The sequence below is a fragment of the Spermophilus citellus genome (genome assembly GCF_964194105.1).
Source record: "Spermophilus citellus genome assembly, chromosome: 10".
NCBI lineage: Eukaryota > Metazoa > Chordata > Mammalia > Rodentia > Sciuridae > Spermophilus > Spermophilus citellus.
The window spans coordinates 69,334,276-69,351,721 of NC_138197.1; the positions used below are offsets into that span (position 1 = coordinate 69,334,276).

At 45.2% G+C, this 17,446-nt stretch overlaps 2 protein-coding genes across 9 annotated transcripts in view; one reads left to right on the forward strand and one right to left on the reverse strand.

The window, feature by feature from the left end:
* Positions 1–30: 30 nt before the first annotated feature.
* Positions 31–9,661, reverse strand: MCRS1 (microspherule protein 1). 2 transcript variants are annotated; one of them, XM_081312007.1, is made up of 15 exons: positions 9,540–9,661; positions 8,138–8,257; positions 7,490–7,628; positions 6,875–7,013; positions 6,109–6,267; positions 5,872–5,981; positions 4,849–4,957; positions 4,450–4,588; positions 2,045–2,120; positions 1,684–1,712; positions 1,476–1,568; positions 1,204–1,286; positions 960–1,047; positions 567–694; positions 31–470 (listed from the first exon to the last, which is right to left on the reverse strand). In XM_081312007.1, the coding sequence occupies exons 2-15, from the start codon at positions 8,145–8,147 to the stop codon at positions 384–386; spliced, it is 1,389 nt and encodes a 462-aa protein (XP_081168133.1). In that variant the 5' UTR covers positions 8,148–8,257; positions 9,540–9,661; the 3' UTR covers positions 31–383. The 2 variants fall into 2 exon arrangements, with proteins under 2 accessions (XP_081168133.1, XP_081168132.1); XM_081312006.1 differs by lacking the exon at positions 8,138–8,257 and having other exon boundaries at positions 9,540–9,642.
* The window catches only part of PRPF40B (pre-mRNA processing factor 40 homolog B), a 74,713-nt gene continuing 66,799 nt past the window's right edge, over positions 9,533–17,446 (forward strand). For 2 of the 7 annotated variants that reach the window (XM_081311985.1, XM_081311994.1), the window contains exon 1: positions 9,535–9,616. The gene's annotated coding sequence lies outside the window, so the exon portion shown is untranslated. Of the gene's footprint in view, positions 9,617–17,446 lie in introns of all 7 variants that reach the window. The other 5 variants (XM_081311993.1, XM_081311981.1, XM_081311992.1 and 2 more) reach the window with 5 other exon arrangements.

A 17,446-nucleotide genomic window follows, 5' to 3' on the forward strand; every position in this document is an offset into this window, starting at 1 on the left:
ATATTAAAAAAGCGTAATAAAAAAAGAAACTACTTTGGAATTTGGTGCTTTTTATTTACAAAAGAAAAACAATAAAGAAATCTGAAGCTAATCCTCCGGAGACACAAGATTGAAGGTGGCAATCAGGGGAGAGGGAGGGTGGTCTGCAGAGAAGACGGGGAGGGGCTCTGGCTCTAGGGAAGCACAAGGGTCCCAGCCTCTCCTGGCTTCCCAATGGCCAGCCCCACCTTCCTCAAAGACACAAATCAATGGGCCAGCAGTTGGGTCTCCTGTTCCCCACCTGGGCAGGTTTTTCCAGGAGCCTGAGTTCCCAGCTTAAGGGAGCTGGAATAACAGCAAACTGAGGCCAGAGAGAACCCAGGGCTCTTGGTACCCTGTCCTCTTCACTGTGGTGTGATCTTGGCAGCCTCTGCCCGGATAAGGGCAATAAGGTCCTGGTTGATGAGGAAGACAAATCGCAGGCTGGCAATCTGGTGGGGAGAGGACAGTGGTGGGAAAAACCAGGCCCATGTATGAGCTCACCAAGCCCCCACCTCATCCTGGCCTCTCTACCTCCCTCATCTCACCTCCACCACAGAGTTGTTGCTGAGGCGCCATTTGGAGCCACACAGTACAGGCCGTCCATCAATGTAAATGGGCCGTCGGCCCTCGTTGGCAATGAAGAAATCACCATTGTTCTTCAACTTGATAACACCTTGGGAAGTAGTGAAGCAATGGGATAATGGGATGGGGAAGGGCCAGAAGAGAGCCAGGAGCCTCCAGCCACCATCTCTGCTTCTTGGAGATGGGGTATTAAGGTACGTAGGACTCCCGAGTTAGAGACCTTGAAATGCTGGCTCCTTCAGCCTGCCTCAGCTGGTCCACAAGGATATTAAGCCTCAGGGCTGGAAAGGGCAATGAAAGACTGGGGGGAACATCCCACACTGCTTCCCAATGAGGCAGCAGTATGTGAAGGGTACCTTGCTTTCGGGAGATCTTCCAAGCTGGACCCTCCAGAGACAGGTCCACATCAATCTGGTTATCCTTGGTTGCTCTGCCCAGGGTGATCTGGAGAAATGAGGTAGGTGAGGGTTGGGCCCTGAGGAACGGGGGATGGAGTCCACACAAGCCAAGGAAGATGAGAAAAAGAAAAAGGGCAGTGACAGAGGAGGGATGCCGAGGAGGGATGCTTAGGAAGGTGAGGATGGGGAAGGCCTATCTCACCTCACGTGAGCGCATAAGATACCGCACCATGCGGCCCCGTAGCACTGCCAATGTCTGGTTGTCAAAGTCTGGAGAGCTCATCCCTGGAGGAAGAGCAGGATTAGGAAGGGCCCATCCAAGTGCAGAGTGGAAAGCAGGGAACAAGGGCAAGATCTATGAGTGACAGGAGTCAAGGCCTGGGAAAGCAGGGCATATCCAGCTAGGCAATAGGAGGGGCTCAAAGGGGATAAAGGACGCCCCAAAGGGAGCCTCTGGTCCCCTGGCCTCCTCACCTGTGATGCTGTCCACTAGCACCTGCCACTTATGCAGTTCCTGTTCCAGCTGTCTTATCTCTCGCTTCTGGCGCCGGTCAGCCACTGTGAGCTCTGAGGTAAGGTGGGGTGGTAAGGACACTTTGAGGCCATAGTACTTTGTACAGGTCTTCTCTTATTTCAGGCAAGAGCTTCTATCCCTTCCCTGTTTCCACCAGAGTACACTTACCATGTTCCAGGACTTCATCTCGCATGTCCCTGAAGGATGAAAGAAGAATGAATCAAGTCCACTTTCAGCTCACTTGCTACTTGGCTCATCAGGGCAATCCTGACACCTTTGGCCATGTGGCCCAGAAGGCTGCTTATCCAGCTTTGGCCCAGCCTCTTTCCCTGGGATTAGGGTGGGGGATAAGGGAAAGGAAGAGAGCCTAAAAGCCCCTCCCCACTCCCCACAGGAGCGGGTGCAGCAGGGAGGCCAAGCACAACAGCTGCAACTGGAGCCTGGGGGCTAAGTTGGGCTGGGCAACATGGGGTGCTCTACCTATGGGTGACAGCTCTCTCCAGCCCTGCCTGAGGCCCCAGTAACTCACTTCAGCTTATTGTCATCAATCAGGTCTTCTGCATCGGAGAAGTTCAGCACTTGGTCCCCTTTTGGAAGCGGCTGCACTGAACAAATGACAGAGGAAGAGTGAGCACCAAGACCCCTACTCCTAGTGCATTCCTAACGAGGCCCCATTCTAATTTAACTCATGGGCAGAGATGGTTCTAGATTGGGAGGAAATCAAAGCTGACCTTTTCCATGGGCTTTTGGGTATGGGTGTGTGAACGGATCTCAGTTACAAAGCCTTGAACTAAGCAGAGAAAACACTACACTTAGCTCTATTTTCAAATAAGGAAACAGATACAAAGGACAGTTTACACTATTTGACCCTATTGTGGGGCACAGCCAGAATTCAAGTCTCTCCAGATTCCAAATCCAAACTGCTCCTTCCCACCACATCACATACTCCCCAGCTTTCCTGCCTTGCTGTTGGAGGGCTAAGAGGCATATGAAGCCAGAAAAGAGCTGCCCCATGTCCAGTCAGTATCTAATTTAGTCTGTGGGTCATGACTGATCATGGGTCATGAAATTAGTTTCATTTGTTTTCAAAGAATGAAATAGAATAGGAAAATATCAGAGCCCATCCAATATGTTCATTAAATGTTTTCTACTTTTTTTTTTCCTTTGATACGGTGCTGAAGATTGAACCCAGGGCCTCATGCATGCTAGGCAAACACTTTATCACTGAGCTACATCCCCAGCCCATTTTTCAACTTTTTTCTAGACAAGATATAAAAGGGATTTGGATGCCCCAAATCTGAGAACTTAGGCCTTTATAGGCCAGCTGTTCCCAGAACTGCAGTGACCATTCTGTGGCAGGCAGTGGTTGGACTGCTATTGGCTAAGGAAGGAAGCAGGATGCCTAGGAGCACAAATGCTTTTTCTCTCTGCTGCTTAGATGAGACTGTTAGGAGACTGGGGTGGTCAACCCCACTATGACCCTCCCTGCCAGCACTGCCTAAAATTCTACCACTCTAATGTGCAACTGACTTGATAGCTAATTGGTGAAGACCACATGTTCCCTGGGACTCCCAACTCTATGCATCAAATCCCCACAGGCAAAGACTCCAAGGAAAAGATATAACCTTTAAGATAAGGCTTTCAGTTAATAAAATAACTTTTAAAATAGTGACAAAGGAACTAGATTTAGCAGTAAAAATAAATTTTACTCAGTATCTGTTTCCTCTGGAAGAATTCAGTGATAGCAGAGTCTGGGGAAGCAGCAGAGTTCTGGAAGCTGCAGGAATAAAGAGGGCTGTTCTTGGACCCATAAAACCAGATGTCCTCAGGAGGGAAAGATACAGGTAGATTCTCTAGAATACTCCTGCAGGAGTATCTTTTCCTAACCAGAAGCTGCAGGACCTGGTAAAGAGGTGAAGGGCACACCTGAAGCTTCATTTCCAGAAAAGTGTGAAAAACCTTGTGAAAGGCAGTCTCAGTGGTAGTTAGGCAGGAAGAGTGCATCTGCACCATGGAAATCGAAACCTGAATCACAAATCTCACCAAAAGGGTGCTGCAGTTTCATCAGACTGATTTCCTAGCATTTATCATTAGGAAAGAGAGTAAGTTTGGTACTGAGGGAAGAGAGAAGACGGAGTACATTCTGACCACAGGAGAAGAGACAGGTGGACTGTGTGTCAAGTCCCAATTGAGACCTTCTGAATGACCTAAAGAGCAACTGATAGCACAGAATGCTTGGTGGGAAGAGAGGAGGGCAAAGAAAGAGAAGAATGAATGCAGAGAGGCAAAGGGCAGGAAAGCTTAGAAAAAGAGGTGGGAAACAGGGGAAGGGAGAGCAGAAATGGAGGCTTTAATATCTTGTTCCTGTTTGAATGCTAGCCATAAAAAAATATACTAATGCAGCCAGGTGCAGTGGCACATACCTATAATCCTAACTACTCAGGAGACTGAAGCAGGAGGATATCAAGTTTGAGGATAGCCTTGGCAAAATTGCAAGATCCTGCCTCAAAAATAAAATTGAAAAAAAGGACTAGAGATATAGCTCAGTGGTAGAACATCCCTGGGTTCAACCCCAGTACAACCCCAGAACAACAACGAAACTAATCTATTTATGTAATAGCAAAATGCAAGAAGAAAAGACCAAAAAAAAAAAAAAAAAAAAAAAAAAAAGAAAGAAATGGTAGATGACTCTATTGGGACTTTTTGCCCAGGATTTCAGGCAATTTTGCATACCCTTAACACGATGCCAAAGACCATTCCTGATGCTCTCTCCCCTATCTGGGAGGAAGTCGTTTTTGTTGCAAAGTGAGGTGAATAAGACACTGGGGGCCACTGAATAACCTGTTATAGGGTACTAGAAGTCAGCTGTGCCCAGAGCACTTCCTACACACACTCAAGCATATCCACTTGCTCTGCCAATTCCTGGGGTGTTACCTGTCTGGTCCTCCAGCAGGTAATACTGCTTCATGAGTTGCCAGTGTGCCTGCAAGGCCTTGGCAGTTCGGGCCAGGTAGAAGGCATCAGGGTGTCTGTGCAGTAAGTCCTGAAAGGTCTCCAAGGTGGGTTGGCTGGTCTGGAGGCAAGAAACATGCTCTATGAACCTGGGTTTCCTCACTCCTACCTCTGCCTTCCTGCCATTCCCCCTACCTCAGGAACCTCAGGAGCTAGAAGAAGCAACAGAGTCACTCAGGGAGCCAGATCTGGCTCCTTTTGAAGCCAGTCACAAAGGCCTCTGCACATTTGCGTGTGCATACACGCAGTCAGTGGGTAGGGACTGAGCATTCCAACTTGCACCCTTCCCTGATTCTCAACCTTCTTAGACCCCAGCCTTACCGAGCCCACTTTGCTTAGCAGCTGCTCTTCAGCCTTGCTAAATAGGGCCTTGCTCTGGATGGCTGCAATGGCCTCTGGGTGCAGCTGCCTCATGGCCTGGCAGGCCAATCTGGACATGGGAAGAGACAGAGTGCAGAGCTGAAGGGAAAATGTCAAGCAATCTGGAGTTTCTACTTCCCCCAAACCAGCAGGCCTTTGTGATCCAGAATCTCGAGGACATGTCTTAGATAGGAAAAGTGCAAAGTTTAGCATAGAACCTGTGGTATTATGGATTTGCCAAATGAATGAATAGGCAAATCATGAAACTGAGGCTTCTATGTCCCCTGAAGCCCCAGTCCTGAGGCAGATCCTGATGCCTGCTGCTGCTCCTTCCCTAACCCTCTCTCCTCACTTGGATAAAGGTGCTACCCACTAGCCACTGCTACCACCTCTTTCCCAAGTTGAGGCCACCCATTTCCTGGTGTTTCGGGGTTATGGCTACATCTTAACTGGGGCTATGCCAGGAGCTATGGAGGAGAAGAAAATGTGTGCTCAATATCCAACCAAGATTTGAAGATCCTAAACTGGGTGAGGAAGAGGAAGAGTGTGGTGCGTGTATACATTAGTTAACACTGGCTATTAAAGCTAGAAGGGGCCTTGGTGTTCTTGTTCCAACTCTCTTTTTGTGAGCAAGAAATAGTGGGAAGTCTGTGTGGAAAGGTTGGGAAGTGACCTGCTCAAAGTCACAATACACACAGTGGTGGATCCTGGCACTAAAGTGGACATTTTCTCCTATGTCACTTCCTTTGCTTTCATATTTTCCTGCTTCTGGCATAAAGCTAGGAGTAGCAGGTTAGGGGCAGGAAGAAGCTTCCCTGTGAAGCCGAGCAGGTTCCTGGATCATCCCAGAGGATATAAGGCCCCTGGAGCCCTGCTTCCCAGGTCCCTCCCTTGGACCCTGGCACAAAATTTGGCTCTCTTGTATTAGGAGCCAAATTTTGGCATGTCCAGTACCTCTCCACTGCTGGAGCCAGTCCTACTCACTTGGAGATGACAGGATCATAGAGCAGGGCGTACCAGCGCTCCTGGACTTCCCGAAGAGTAAAACGGCAGCTGAACTTTACACCCAGGTGGACAGATGTCAGGTCATTGGTCTGCAAGGACTCAGAAGGGTTTGTTCCAGCCTCAGCACAGGGAAAAAACCTTACTGAGCTAGTATGGAGGCTAGGAACTAGAGCCTGGGGGAAATGGGGGACCCTAACCCTGTAATAGAAGCACTACCTGCAATACAGCATTGATGAGCAAGAGGTCATCCGCAGGCTTCCAGCGGCCCAGATCCTTGGTCACCTGAAGTGGCTGTTTGCTCTTTTTCACACGCTTGGTGAGTCCAGGGACTGGGGCAGGGCTGGGTGGTATAGGAGTACTGGGGACTTTGGACACCTAGGCACAGGACATAGAGAGCTCAAAGCTGGCATCAGGGCAGCTGGGGCTTCAGACCTAGAGCTTCACGTACTGTGTGGCAGCCACAGTCTCAGCTGACAATAGGAAGCCAGGCAGAGAGCTCAACTTTCTAATACCCACCCCCACCCTTGCAAAATTAATTCCACATAATTCTTGACCATATGGGGTCTTTTCTTTGCTGGTGGTACCCCCAACCCCAGAATAGAGGGTGGGTGGGGAGGATAGGAGGAAAATACTCTTGCTGGTACAGTGTCTGGGGCCAAAGCAATGCCACCTGGGGGTTATTTTTACACTCTGAAATGCTGGGAACAGGCTGTCTGCTCCCAGAATAGATGCATGCTCCATGCCTCCCACACGGAATGCGATACAGGATGCATTGGCAGAACGGGGGTGGGGGTACAGCAAGAAGGTGGAGTAGAGAGAAATGGGAGTGAAGGGATCTAGAGGGATCAGGGGTGGGGGTGGGGGCTGGGGCAGCTTGGTCCTCTCACAAGCTTCTTCTGCAGGTCTCTTGGCAGCTTGCAAAGGTTCTGGGGAAATACAAAATCTGGCACTGCCTATCCCACTACTTCTTCCAGTCCCTCACCTTCTTCTTCTCACTGGAGGAGGGTTCACTCCCTGAACAGCGCCCTGGTTCTACTCCACTGGTCCCCTTCACCCGGGTAGAGGATTTTGCTAGGCTGCTTTCCACCAGCTCATCATCGAACTTCTTCCTCTTGATAAACCTGTGGAGGGTCCTACCCAGTAAGCCATCTTTACTTCTCCCAGGTACCCACTCGAACATACTCAGCCTCCAGAACAGAACAGGCTCCCAGCAGGAGCTAACTGTTCCACTGCTTTCACTTTCCACCAGAGCCAGGCTCAGTGGACATAGAACTGTCACACTCCAACCCTGAGATACCAGGTGACTGCTGGTTGTACCCCCAACCCCAGAATAGAGGGTGGGTGGGGAGGATACGAGGAAAACACTCTTGCTGGTACAGTTCTGGGGCCAGAGCACATGAGAGTTCATGTTAGAGACCCAAGATTTCCCTCCCCTGCCCGCAGTACCATGTGAAGGGACTGGTAGGAACAGGAGAAGCACAAGACTCTGCTTAGGCCCCAGAGGGGCTCAGGTAGCCATTCCCGATAGAGGCAAAGGCACACAGTACTTAATGCCACAAGCCTTCATCCCCTTCTGGGTCCTCCAAATTCTGACTACCTGGAGGAGCTTCTCCGTTTAGGGATGGTGCCCAAGGCTTGGGAGGAGGCCCGCTTCTGCCCTGCCAGTGACTCCTCATCCTCTGAGCGACTGGCAGTGCCTGATGCCATCAGGGATGAATCTAGTAGCCCCTGAGAATCTAGAAAAAGAGAAATGGTGAACTCGGGACTCTGAAGTGTCTAGCAGAGCCCTGAGCCTCTGCACCTGGGACCCCTCCTCACCCCCCTTTCTCTGCCAGCCCTCATGGCCTCTTCCCTTGACCCGTGAAGTTTTATGGTGGGAGTTCCTCAGCCATCCAGATCTCGTCTGGACCCAGACCTGGGCCAGACCTTCCTCCATGGGCAGTTCTCCCACTGGTACATGTCATGTTGTGCAGTACACAGTGCTCAGGTCAGAGTGGTGATGCCCACATACTGGGCTCTTGACATAACTGATCCCTTTGCCATCAAAATGCAGCATGCCAAAGAGCAGCAGTTCAATAGCAAGTCAGTCAACAGTGGCTCTGCTGAGAGGTACACGGGTATTGCTGGCCCAGGAGGAGGTGGCAATGCCCAGCCAGGACCAAAAGACATATGTACCAGGCACAGGGTAGAATCAGAAGATGCTTGGTGCCCAAGCATTTTGGGAGCTGGCCCAGCCTCATACTACCTTTGTCCATCCTCTTACTGTCCCAAAGCCACTGGTTCCAAACCACAGGGCTAGGAGGAAGGGTCCCACAGCCTCATCCAAGGATTCTGACCAGGTGAACTTAGAGGCTGAGAGGAGATTCTGCAAAGGAGAAATGAGGCTCCCTGAAGCTCGGGTTTCCAACTGGCCAGCCTCACCTCCTTATACTGACTTAGGTCTCATAAACTTAGGAAAGATACAAGAAGTGGAAAGAGGTATAAGGCTCTACTCTAAATATTATGCTTATAAACCAGAAGCCTTGTGAAAGTGAGAAACCTTTGAGAATATGATAAAACCAAAGGACTCCAGAAAAACGTACAAATATACTACTTGGGGGTGCACAGGCCCCTCTAATTCTATTCCTAAAGTCCTAGGTTAAGTACCTTGACTATAAACTACCAAGAAACAATGACTTCTAAGCTCGTTCTTTTCTTCAGCTGCCCCTGCAGCTCAGCAGCCACCACCCTTCTCTCAGGCAAAGTAGGGAAAAGGAAAGGGAGATTGAACTCCAGTCGGTCTACCCCCTTCCCCGCTCCCCATTCCACCCCCAACCCATTTATAGCTCTTGCTGAAGTGGAAGTTAAGCTAAAAAAGTGGTTTGGGAACTGTGTGACTACCTACCAACCGCCCTGCTTCCCCACAAAAACTCAGGTGTAGGACAGTAATTCCTAGAGCGCTCTGCTTGCAGGTCCCGCCCCTTCTGACCAGAGTGCCTTAGCCCAGCAGGTGTGCTCGCCCGCTGGGCTCGACCTCTGGGAGAGGGCCAAGGGGCAGGATCCCATAGGCAGACTGAAGAGGAGTCTGAGCCATCCTTCAAAGGCCTCCACCCCTGCCTCTCTCACCAGAGCATACCCAAGGTGGGTGATCGGTCCAAGTCTGTTTTAGGGGTTTGGGGTAGAAGTGGTGAAGTCAGGGCTGGGGTTGCTCAGAGGTAGAGTGCTCGACTGGCACGTGTGAGGCGCTGGGTTTGATCCTCAGCACCACGTTAGAAATAAGTAAACAAAAATAAAGGTATTGTGTTCATCTACAACTAAAAAATATACTTCTTAAGGAAAAACTGAAGGCAGATCTGCAACTCAGTACAGCACCAAGTGAACCCTGAGCTTCTGCAATCTGTTAGAAGCCCCACAGACTCTTAGTAAGGAATGAGGGTCAACTCCCAACTCAATCCCCACCCAACCTTCAGCATGCCGCCTTTGCGCATGCGTAACACTTCATGCCATGTTACAACCCCATGTGCGACCTACGCATGCGCAGATTTTCGGGGCGCTGCCGGGGCGGGGCCCCAAGCCTTGTGGGGGGTTGTTCCCCGAGGCACTCTGGGAAACTCCATTTCACCCCCAACTCTACTCAGAACCCTCAGAGGCGAACCGGGAGGTCTCACCATTCCTAGGCTGCCAGTTCCAACAATTTCTCTGCGGCGACAGCAGCAGCCGCAGGGCCAAAGTCGGCTTCCGTGAGGTACGTCTACTTCCGGGTTACAAACGAGAGACTGCGCGATCTTTTCCGGTTCGTCCTGGAAACGTGAGTGAAGAGGGGTGTGGCCTAGGTCACTAACGTGTGACCCTTTTGAGAAGAATCGAAAGTCAAAATTTTCCCAGTTGAGACAGCATATAGGGAAACTTCGGGGATTATAGGTACCAGAGAAGTTACCCGGTTCGAGGGAAAGACGAGGCTTGGAATTAAAACGGAATCAAAGTTAGGAGGGTCCGAAGATTGATGGGACCACGGACTGGATTTCAGCTTCGGAATTCGTACTAGGTATGGGAGACTTAGGGGTTTTCCGAGACCAAATATGCATTGTTTGATTTCACCAGTGATTTTAGAGAAACCACTTTCTCAGGCCCCATGGTAGACATAAGACAGGGAAAAGATACTGAGGAGATCGCTCTGTCCGTGGAGATGTAGCGTATAGTAGGAACAGGGAGATTCGTGGTCCGCATTACTTTTCCTTGGGAAAAGGAGAGTACCCAGTTGGTCCCATCAACCTGACCCCACCTGGGCTGCTGGAGACAGTTGTGGGCACCGGGAAAGAGTGAAGCACCTTCATAGAGTGCCCTAGGGGCAATCTCAGGGATGGGAAAACAAAGGAAATGTTGGGAGTCCTGGACTGAGAGGTGCCTGCAAAAGCTAGAAAGGCGAGTTTACTCTAGAGTTTTGTTTGTTTTATACTTCCTTTGAGGACCACTTTAAGATGCAGCTTGGCCAGGGGTTTTAGCTCAGCGGTAGAATGCTTGTCTAATATTCGTGAGGCCATCGGTTTGATCTCCCCCACCACAAAATAAAACATATCACCAGGACATTGTCAGAAGAGTGTGTCAAAGTGAGCCTGACCCTTCTGGACCCTGACAAGTGTATGATAGCTCTCTACTTCAAGACTCTTCACCTCATTTACTGAGAACTTGTTAGATGAGTATGTACCTGCAGTTTTTTGTTTTTAATAATTTTTTTAAAAATATTTTTTAGGGGCTGGGGTGAGGCTCAGCGGTAGAGCACCTGCTTAGCGGTAGAGCGCCTACTTAGCTCATGTGAGGCCCTGGGTTCGATCCTCGGCAACATGTAAAAACAAATAAATAAAGGTATTGTGTCCAACTACAACTAAAACATTAAAAAAATATATTTTTTAGATGTTGATGAACCTTTATTTTATTCATTTATTTATATGCAGTGCTGAGAAATGAATCCAGTGCCTCATGCATGCTAGGCAAGTGCTCTACCACTGAGCCTCAACCCCTGCCCCTGCATTTTGTTTTTTGTTTGTTTTTGTTTTTTATTTTGTGGAGCTAGGGATCAAAACCTAGGGTGTCATGTAGGTAGGCAAGCCTATATCACTGTACATGTTTTATCTCCCATAAAAGATTATGAGTTTTCTGGTACACAGTATGGCGGATTATAGTGGATATAGTATAGTTTATTATAGTATCTATACCATATGACAGTTAATAGGATGGTCTTCCTAAAAAGGTGATGGTTGATCTAGGTATGAAGGTGCTTGCCTTGCTACTCAGAACAGAGGTAGAAGGGAGGCTGAGGCAGGAGGATCACAAGTTCATGGTCATCCCCAGCAACTTGGTGAGACCTTGGCTCAAAAATGAAATGAAAAAAAGGAATGTAGCTCAGTAGGGGAGCCACTTGCCTAGCATGCAAGAGGCCTTTAATATGATCCCCAATACAACGCCCCCACAAAAGTGACAACTGAGCTGAGATTTGGTGGTTAATAAGAGATCAGTCATGCAAAGAGCTAGGAAGCATCTAGAGGGGACAGCATGGCTTTGAAACAGAAAAGAGTTTGGTAAATTTGAGAAGTGAAAAGGAGCCTAGAGGAGCAGAGAGATCAAGAAAAGAAAGGGGGGGGGGCTGGGGTTGTGGCTCAGCCGTAGAGCACTCGCCCAGCACGTGCGAGGCCCTGGGTTCGATCCTCAGTACCACATAAAAATAAAATAAATAAAATAAAGATATTGTGTCCAACTACAACTAAATATAAATAAATAAAAATTAAAAAAAAAAAAAAAAAGAAAGAAAGGGAAGAGCTGGCAAAAAGGTGCACATGCCTATGATCCCAGCAGCTTGGGAGGCTGAGGCAGGACGATCGCATGTTGGAAGCCAGCCTCAGCAATTTATCAAGGCTGTAAGCAACTTAGTGAAAACCTTCTGTCTCAAAATAAGAAGGGCTGGGGATGTGGCTCAGTGGCTAAGCACCCTGGGTTCAGTCCCTGGTATTTAAAAAAAAAAAAAGAAGGAAGGAGATGAGAATGAGAAGTCTCCAGGCAGATCACATCAGCCCAGTAGTTTACAGTATAGATTTTGTCTTTTATTCTTAGTGCTGTGTAAAGCTCTTAAAGATTATAAACAAGAGCACCCTATGATATAATATAATTTTTAAAGTGTTATGGCTGCTTCTGAAGAATGACTTGTAGGGGGGCAAAAGTGGAAGCAAAGAGAGAGGTAGAGGCTATTGCAGAAGTCCAGGTGAGTGGTGTTTTAGTTGGGTTGTGGAGATGGTGAACATGAACAGAAACAGTGACATCAACATATATTTTAGACATAGAATCATAAGGACTTGCTAATGAGTTGGATTTGGATATGAAGGAAAGGAAGAATCAAGGGTAAGACTTAGTTTGACCTAAGAAATTGGGTGGATGATAAAGATCCATTCCAGATTATATCCAGAATCTGACCCTGTTTTACTAGGTTTTCCACCATTTGCCAGCCATAGTTTCCATCCACATTATCTATTGCAAAAGCTCCCCAAATGGTCTCAGTTTTCATCCATACTGTGCCTCATTTGATCTATTTACAGAGACAAGAGTCTTCCTATTAAAATAGAAATCTACTTATGTCCTGCATTTGTTGAAAATCCTCCCTCTTCCTCAGAATAAAAGTTCATGGCCTAGCCCCTATTATTTCTTTAACCCCATCTGCTCCTCTACTTTGCCGTTTTAAAAATTCTAGTCCCTATTTCCTATACTTCCTGTTTTGTTCTCAGCTTTGTTTTTCTCTCTAATCCTTACTATCTTCTAATGTATGATGTAATTTACTTATTTTTTTCTGTTTATCGTATGTCTCCCAGCAGTAGAATCTCTGAGGGCAGTAGTTTTTGTCTTATTTGGTTCATTGCCAAACAAACATTGAATAAATGTCTTAAATAAATTTACTGCAAAGGAGAAGTTTGTGGGAGGAGCATGATTGTATAGGGGCAAAAAAAGTTCTGTTAGTCATGGTAAGTTGGAGGTGCCTGTAAGGTATCTTATGGAGGTATTGAATTGGAGAGGGAGACACACTAGTTAGGTAAGGGAAGAGATCTAGGCTGGAGATATATTAGGAAGTCATTATCAGAGATGAGGATGTGGCACATTTAAGGTACAGTTGAGGAGGAGAAGCCAGCAAAGAAGCAGAAGAGTGGATGAAAAGAAAAGCTAGTGATGGCACCTATCACCCAGCCTCACAATTGACCCTCCCTGGTAGTTTTTCATTGTCTAGCACTCTTTCCCTGTTATGGATGTGGCTTATACTGGAGGTCAATTCATGGTTCCTCCTGAACTTTTGCTAAGAACTCCAGGCTCCTTCTCCTTGGTGATTAGAACACAGTAGTTAAGAATGCAGGCTCTGGAGTGAAGTACCTAGTTTCAGACCTCTATTGCCTATTAGTTTGTGACCATGAGCAAGATGCAGTTATATGCCTCCGTTTCATCATCTGTGGGGGAAAAATAATTCCCACTTCATAGGATGATTCTGAGGAGTAAATCACTACTTAAATCAGTTAGTAGCATATGGCAAGTTTTTAATATATGTTAGCTGTTGTACTGTTCTAATGGCTTGGGATTCAGCATCTCCTGCCAGGTGGACTGAATCTGTGACTCAGACTTTGATAGCACAGTCCTTCTTCATTCCTGTCCACCAAAGTGGCATCAGTTAACCTTTCACCTAAGACTGTTACCTCCTTGGACCCAGTCACAAGATACAGGATCTTTCTGCTGTATGCTCATGTACTTCACCTTCTTAAAAAGTTAAATTTAATAAAGCTGATAACCAGTATAAAGTTACCTTTGGATTCATAATGTATTTTAAGTCAATATATATACTACTTGATGTCTGTGTGATGTTTTTTTCCCTCCAAAAGAAGAGAAATGATTTGCAAAGGAAGACTTGAATACTCAGATTGAACCCTCTGAAATATCAATTCCAAGTTAGAGAGTCACAGACAAAAATTTATGAAACTTTCAACCGCTTTTAAAATTTTTTTTAAATTGTTGATGGACTTTTATTTTAATTATTTATATGTGGTGCTCAGAATTGAACCCAGTGCCTCACACATGCTAGGCTCTACCACTGAGCTAAAACCCTAGCCCCCATTCAACCTCTTTAACATTACAAAACTTACCCATCTTAGTCCAAAGTTCAGAATCGTACTTATTATAAACTTATATTATTCCCATTAAAGTTAGGTATGTGACAAGGTTGGCCCTGGTAGCTCTTTTTATTTAACATGGCTTTGGGAATACTTTCCTACATAATTATAGAAGAGAGGGGCTGGGGATGTGGCTCAAGTGGTAGTGTGCTCACCTCGCATACGTGAGGCACTGTTTTCGATCCTCAGCACCACATAAAAAAATAAATAAGTGAAATAAAGGCATGCTGTGCATCTATAACTAAAAAATAAAAAAATATTTTAAAAAATTATAGAAGAGAAAGGAATGAAATATAAAAGCATAAGAATTAAAATGTTTATGATGATAGCCTACCTGGAAAACCCAAGAATATCACCCGGAAAACTTATTCAAATAAGATAATTTAGCAAACTAGGCATAGTGGTACACACCTGTAATCCCAGCAACTTGGAAAACTGAGGCAGGAGGATTGCATGTTCAAAGCTAGCCTCAGCAATTTAGCATGATACTGTCTTAAACAAATAAAGGGCTTGGGATGTGGCTCAGTGGTTAAGTGCCCCTGGGTTCAATCCATGGTACCCTTCCCCCAAAAAAAGATAATTTAGCAAAAAAAAAAAAAAAAGATAGTTAAGCAAAATGGATATATTTAAAAAATGAACAACAGCCAATAGAAAGTATAAGGGAATAAAAGTATCATTTATAATAGCAACAACAAAGTAAATTAACCAGTAGTAACCTTAACCATAAATGTGCTGAAATGCTGTGCCCGAATCTAAAATGCTATCAAAGGTCACAAAAGGAAGCTTGAATAAATGGAAAAGCATACTTTATCTCTGAGTAGAAAGACTCAGTATCATAAAGATGTCAGTTCTCCATAAATTAATCTATAAATTTAACACAATCTAATAAAAATACCAACAGACTACATAACCTGAATATAAAGTGCAGATGGAAATTTCTGCATCAGGAATAGCATTAGCGTTTTGAAAAAGGTTAATGAAAAGGAAATAGCTCTACCAAATAGTAAACCATTAAAAAATACAATAATTAAAATAGTAAAATCCAAGGGGACATTAGCACATGCATGGGCAATTTATCAAGAAGCAAAATAGTCTGTACCCAAGACATTAAAAATTTTAGTATATTATATAAAGATGGCATTGTCTGTCAGCAGGGAAAAGATGGATTATACAATAAATAGTATTGAAACAATCGTGTAGCCACCTGGAGGAAAATAATGTGGTATCTCTACTTCAGATCTTATACTAAAATAAATCCATATGAATCGATTGTGTTTTAAGTAAATGTAAAACTACAAATTTATGTTATAAAGTTGTATTTTTGGAGACGGCACAAAATTTCTTAAAGCATAAAAGACCAATTCTGTCAACATGAAAATCTATAATTTCTGCCAAGCAAAAAAACATCATAAACAAAGACAAATGGCAAACTGGGGGAAATATTCAAAACTCATATCATAGACAAAGGGACTATTTGTATAATATTACAAAAATCTCTAAATCAATATGAAAAAGAACAAAAATTCAATAAGAAAATGGGATTGTTAACAGAAAAGGAAGATAAATGGCCTTTAATACTAACCCTCTCTCACAAGAAAATTGAAACTACATTTGTATATAATTTTCCACCTACAGATTGGTAAAAAATTCAAACATTTGACAACACACCCTTGGCATGGTTGTGGGAAAAGAAGCCCTCTCATGTTGCTGGTAGAACTGTAAATTGCCAATACTTGTCAAAATTACAATGCATATAATTTCTCATCCAGTATACTTGCTTGCATACAAAATATATACCAATTTATAGCATTGTTTATAGTTACAAAAGTTTAGAAACCATCCACACACCTCTATCACTGGAGTACTAATAAATTGTGTTACTTTCATATGATGGAATATCGTACAGCAAGGCTGAAGAACTGCCACAAGTCTTTATAGACCATGATTAGACTTTATCCTAAGAAAAAGAGAAAAGTCATTAAAGAGAGTAGTATGAGATCTATATTTTAGATCTCTCTAGAGGATTATGGAACATTGATTGAAAGAGTAAAGCCAGAGACAGGGCAACCAGTAAGTGGCCTAAATTAGGGTAGTCATTGAGAAGACACTTAAGATGTAGACTGGATAGGACTAGCAATAGATTGGGTGTACTCATGCAAGAAATAAGGCACTCATACCCTGATTTTCAGCTTTGGCAGTAGATGGAGGCATTGAAATAGGAACACAAATGGAGACACAGGCTTGGGGGTGAGATGGAAAGATGATGAGCTTCCTTTGGATGAATTGAGTCGGAGGTGCTAGTGGGCAACCTATCAAAAGTTCAGTTGAGTGTTGGCTTATACAGCTCTGTGAATCAGGGGAGAAATTGGAATTGGGGGTAAATTTAGAAATCATCTTCATAATAGCTGATGTTTAAAGCCATTGGGAAAGGTGAAGTCATGTTGGGAGAGAAGCCAGACACTGGACCCCATCTAGAGTGCATAGGCAGAAGATAATAAGTGGAGCATCTGGAAGGCAATAATCACATCACAGAGGTAAAGGAGAGACTGGTAAGGTTTTCCTGGTCTGTTTCTCAATTGAAAAATCTTTTAAGACAAATGGGGTTTTCTTTGTTTCTCCCTGTCTGTCCCATATAATAGTGTTTGGGAACAACTAAGAACATGCATGAGTAGGTCCAATCATGACTGGTTCTTCACTGTACTTTGGTTCAACCTTCATTAATGCTCCTCTGATTGCTCTCCCTGTATGCATTTATTCTCTAATTTTTTTTTTACATTGCCCCAACAACTTCTCTAAAGCACAGATGTGATACTACCATGCCTCTCCTCAAAAATTATGGTTCTCCATTGCCTACAGGTGAAAATCCTTTGGGTGGCCTTCAAGCTCATCCAAGTCCTATCCCAGCTGAACTGGTCTCCTACAACCCCTGAACCACAGCCATACCCATTACCAACTACTCTCTGTTCTGTGAACTTGTAATGTCTCATTCCCTTGGAACCCCCTCCCTTCCAAAGTTTCCACCCTGCTGGCGGAGATAGTTCTGTTACACCTCCAACATTTTGTTAAAATCTTAGTTACCGGGCTTGGGATGTGGCTTAAGCGGTAGCGCGCTCGCGTGCGCGCGGAGCTGGGTTCCATCCTCAGCACCACATAAAAATAAAATAAAGATGTGGTGTCCACTGAAAACTAAAAAATAAATATTAAAAAATTCTCTCTCTCTCTCTTTAAAAAAAACAATCTTACTTACCCCTGAAGGCTTTCCCAGACCCTCCCTGCAATGAGCATCACCTTCCCCTGTTCATTTTACTTTGTACTCATATCACAACACTTGCCATTGTTTTTTATACATGCTAGTTCCCCACTGTTTACTATTCTGTCTCCAC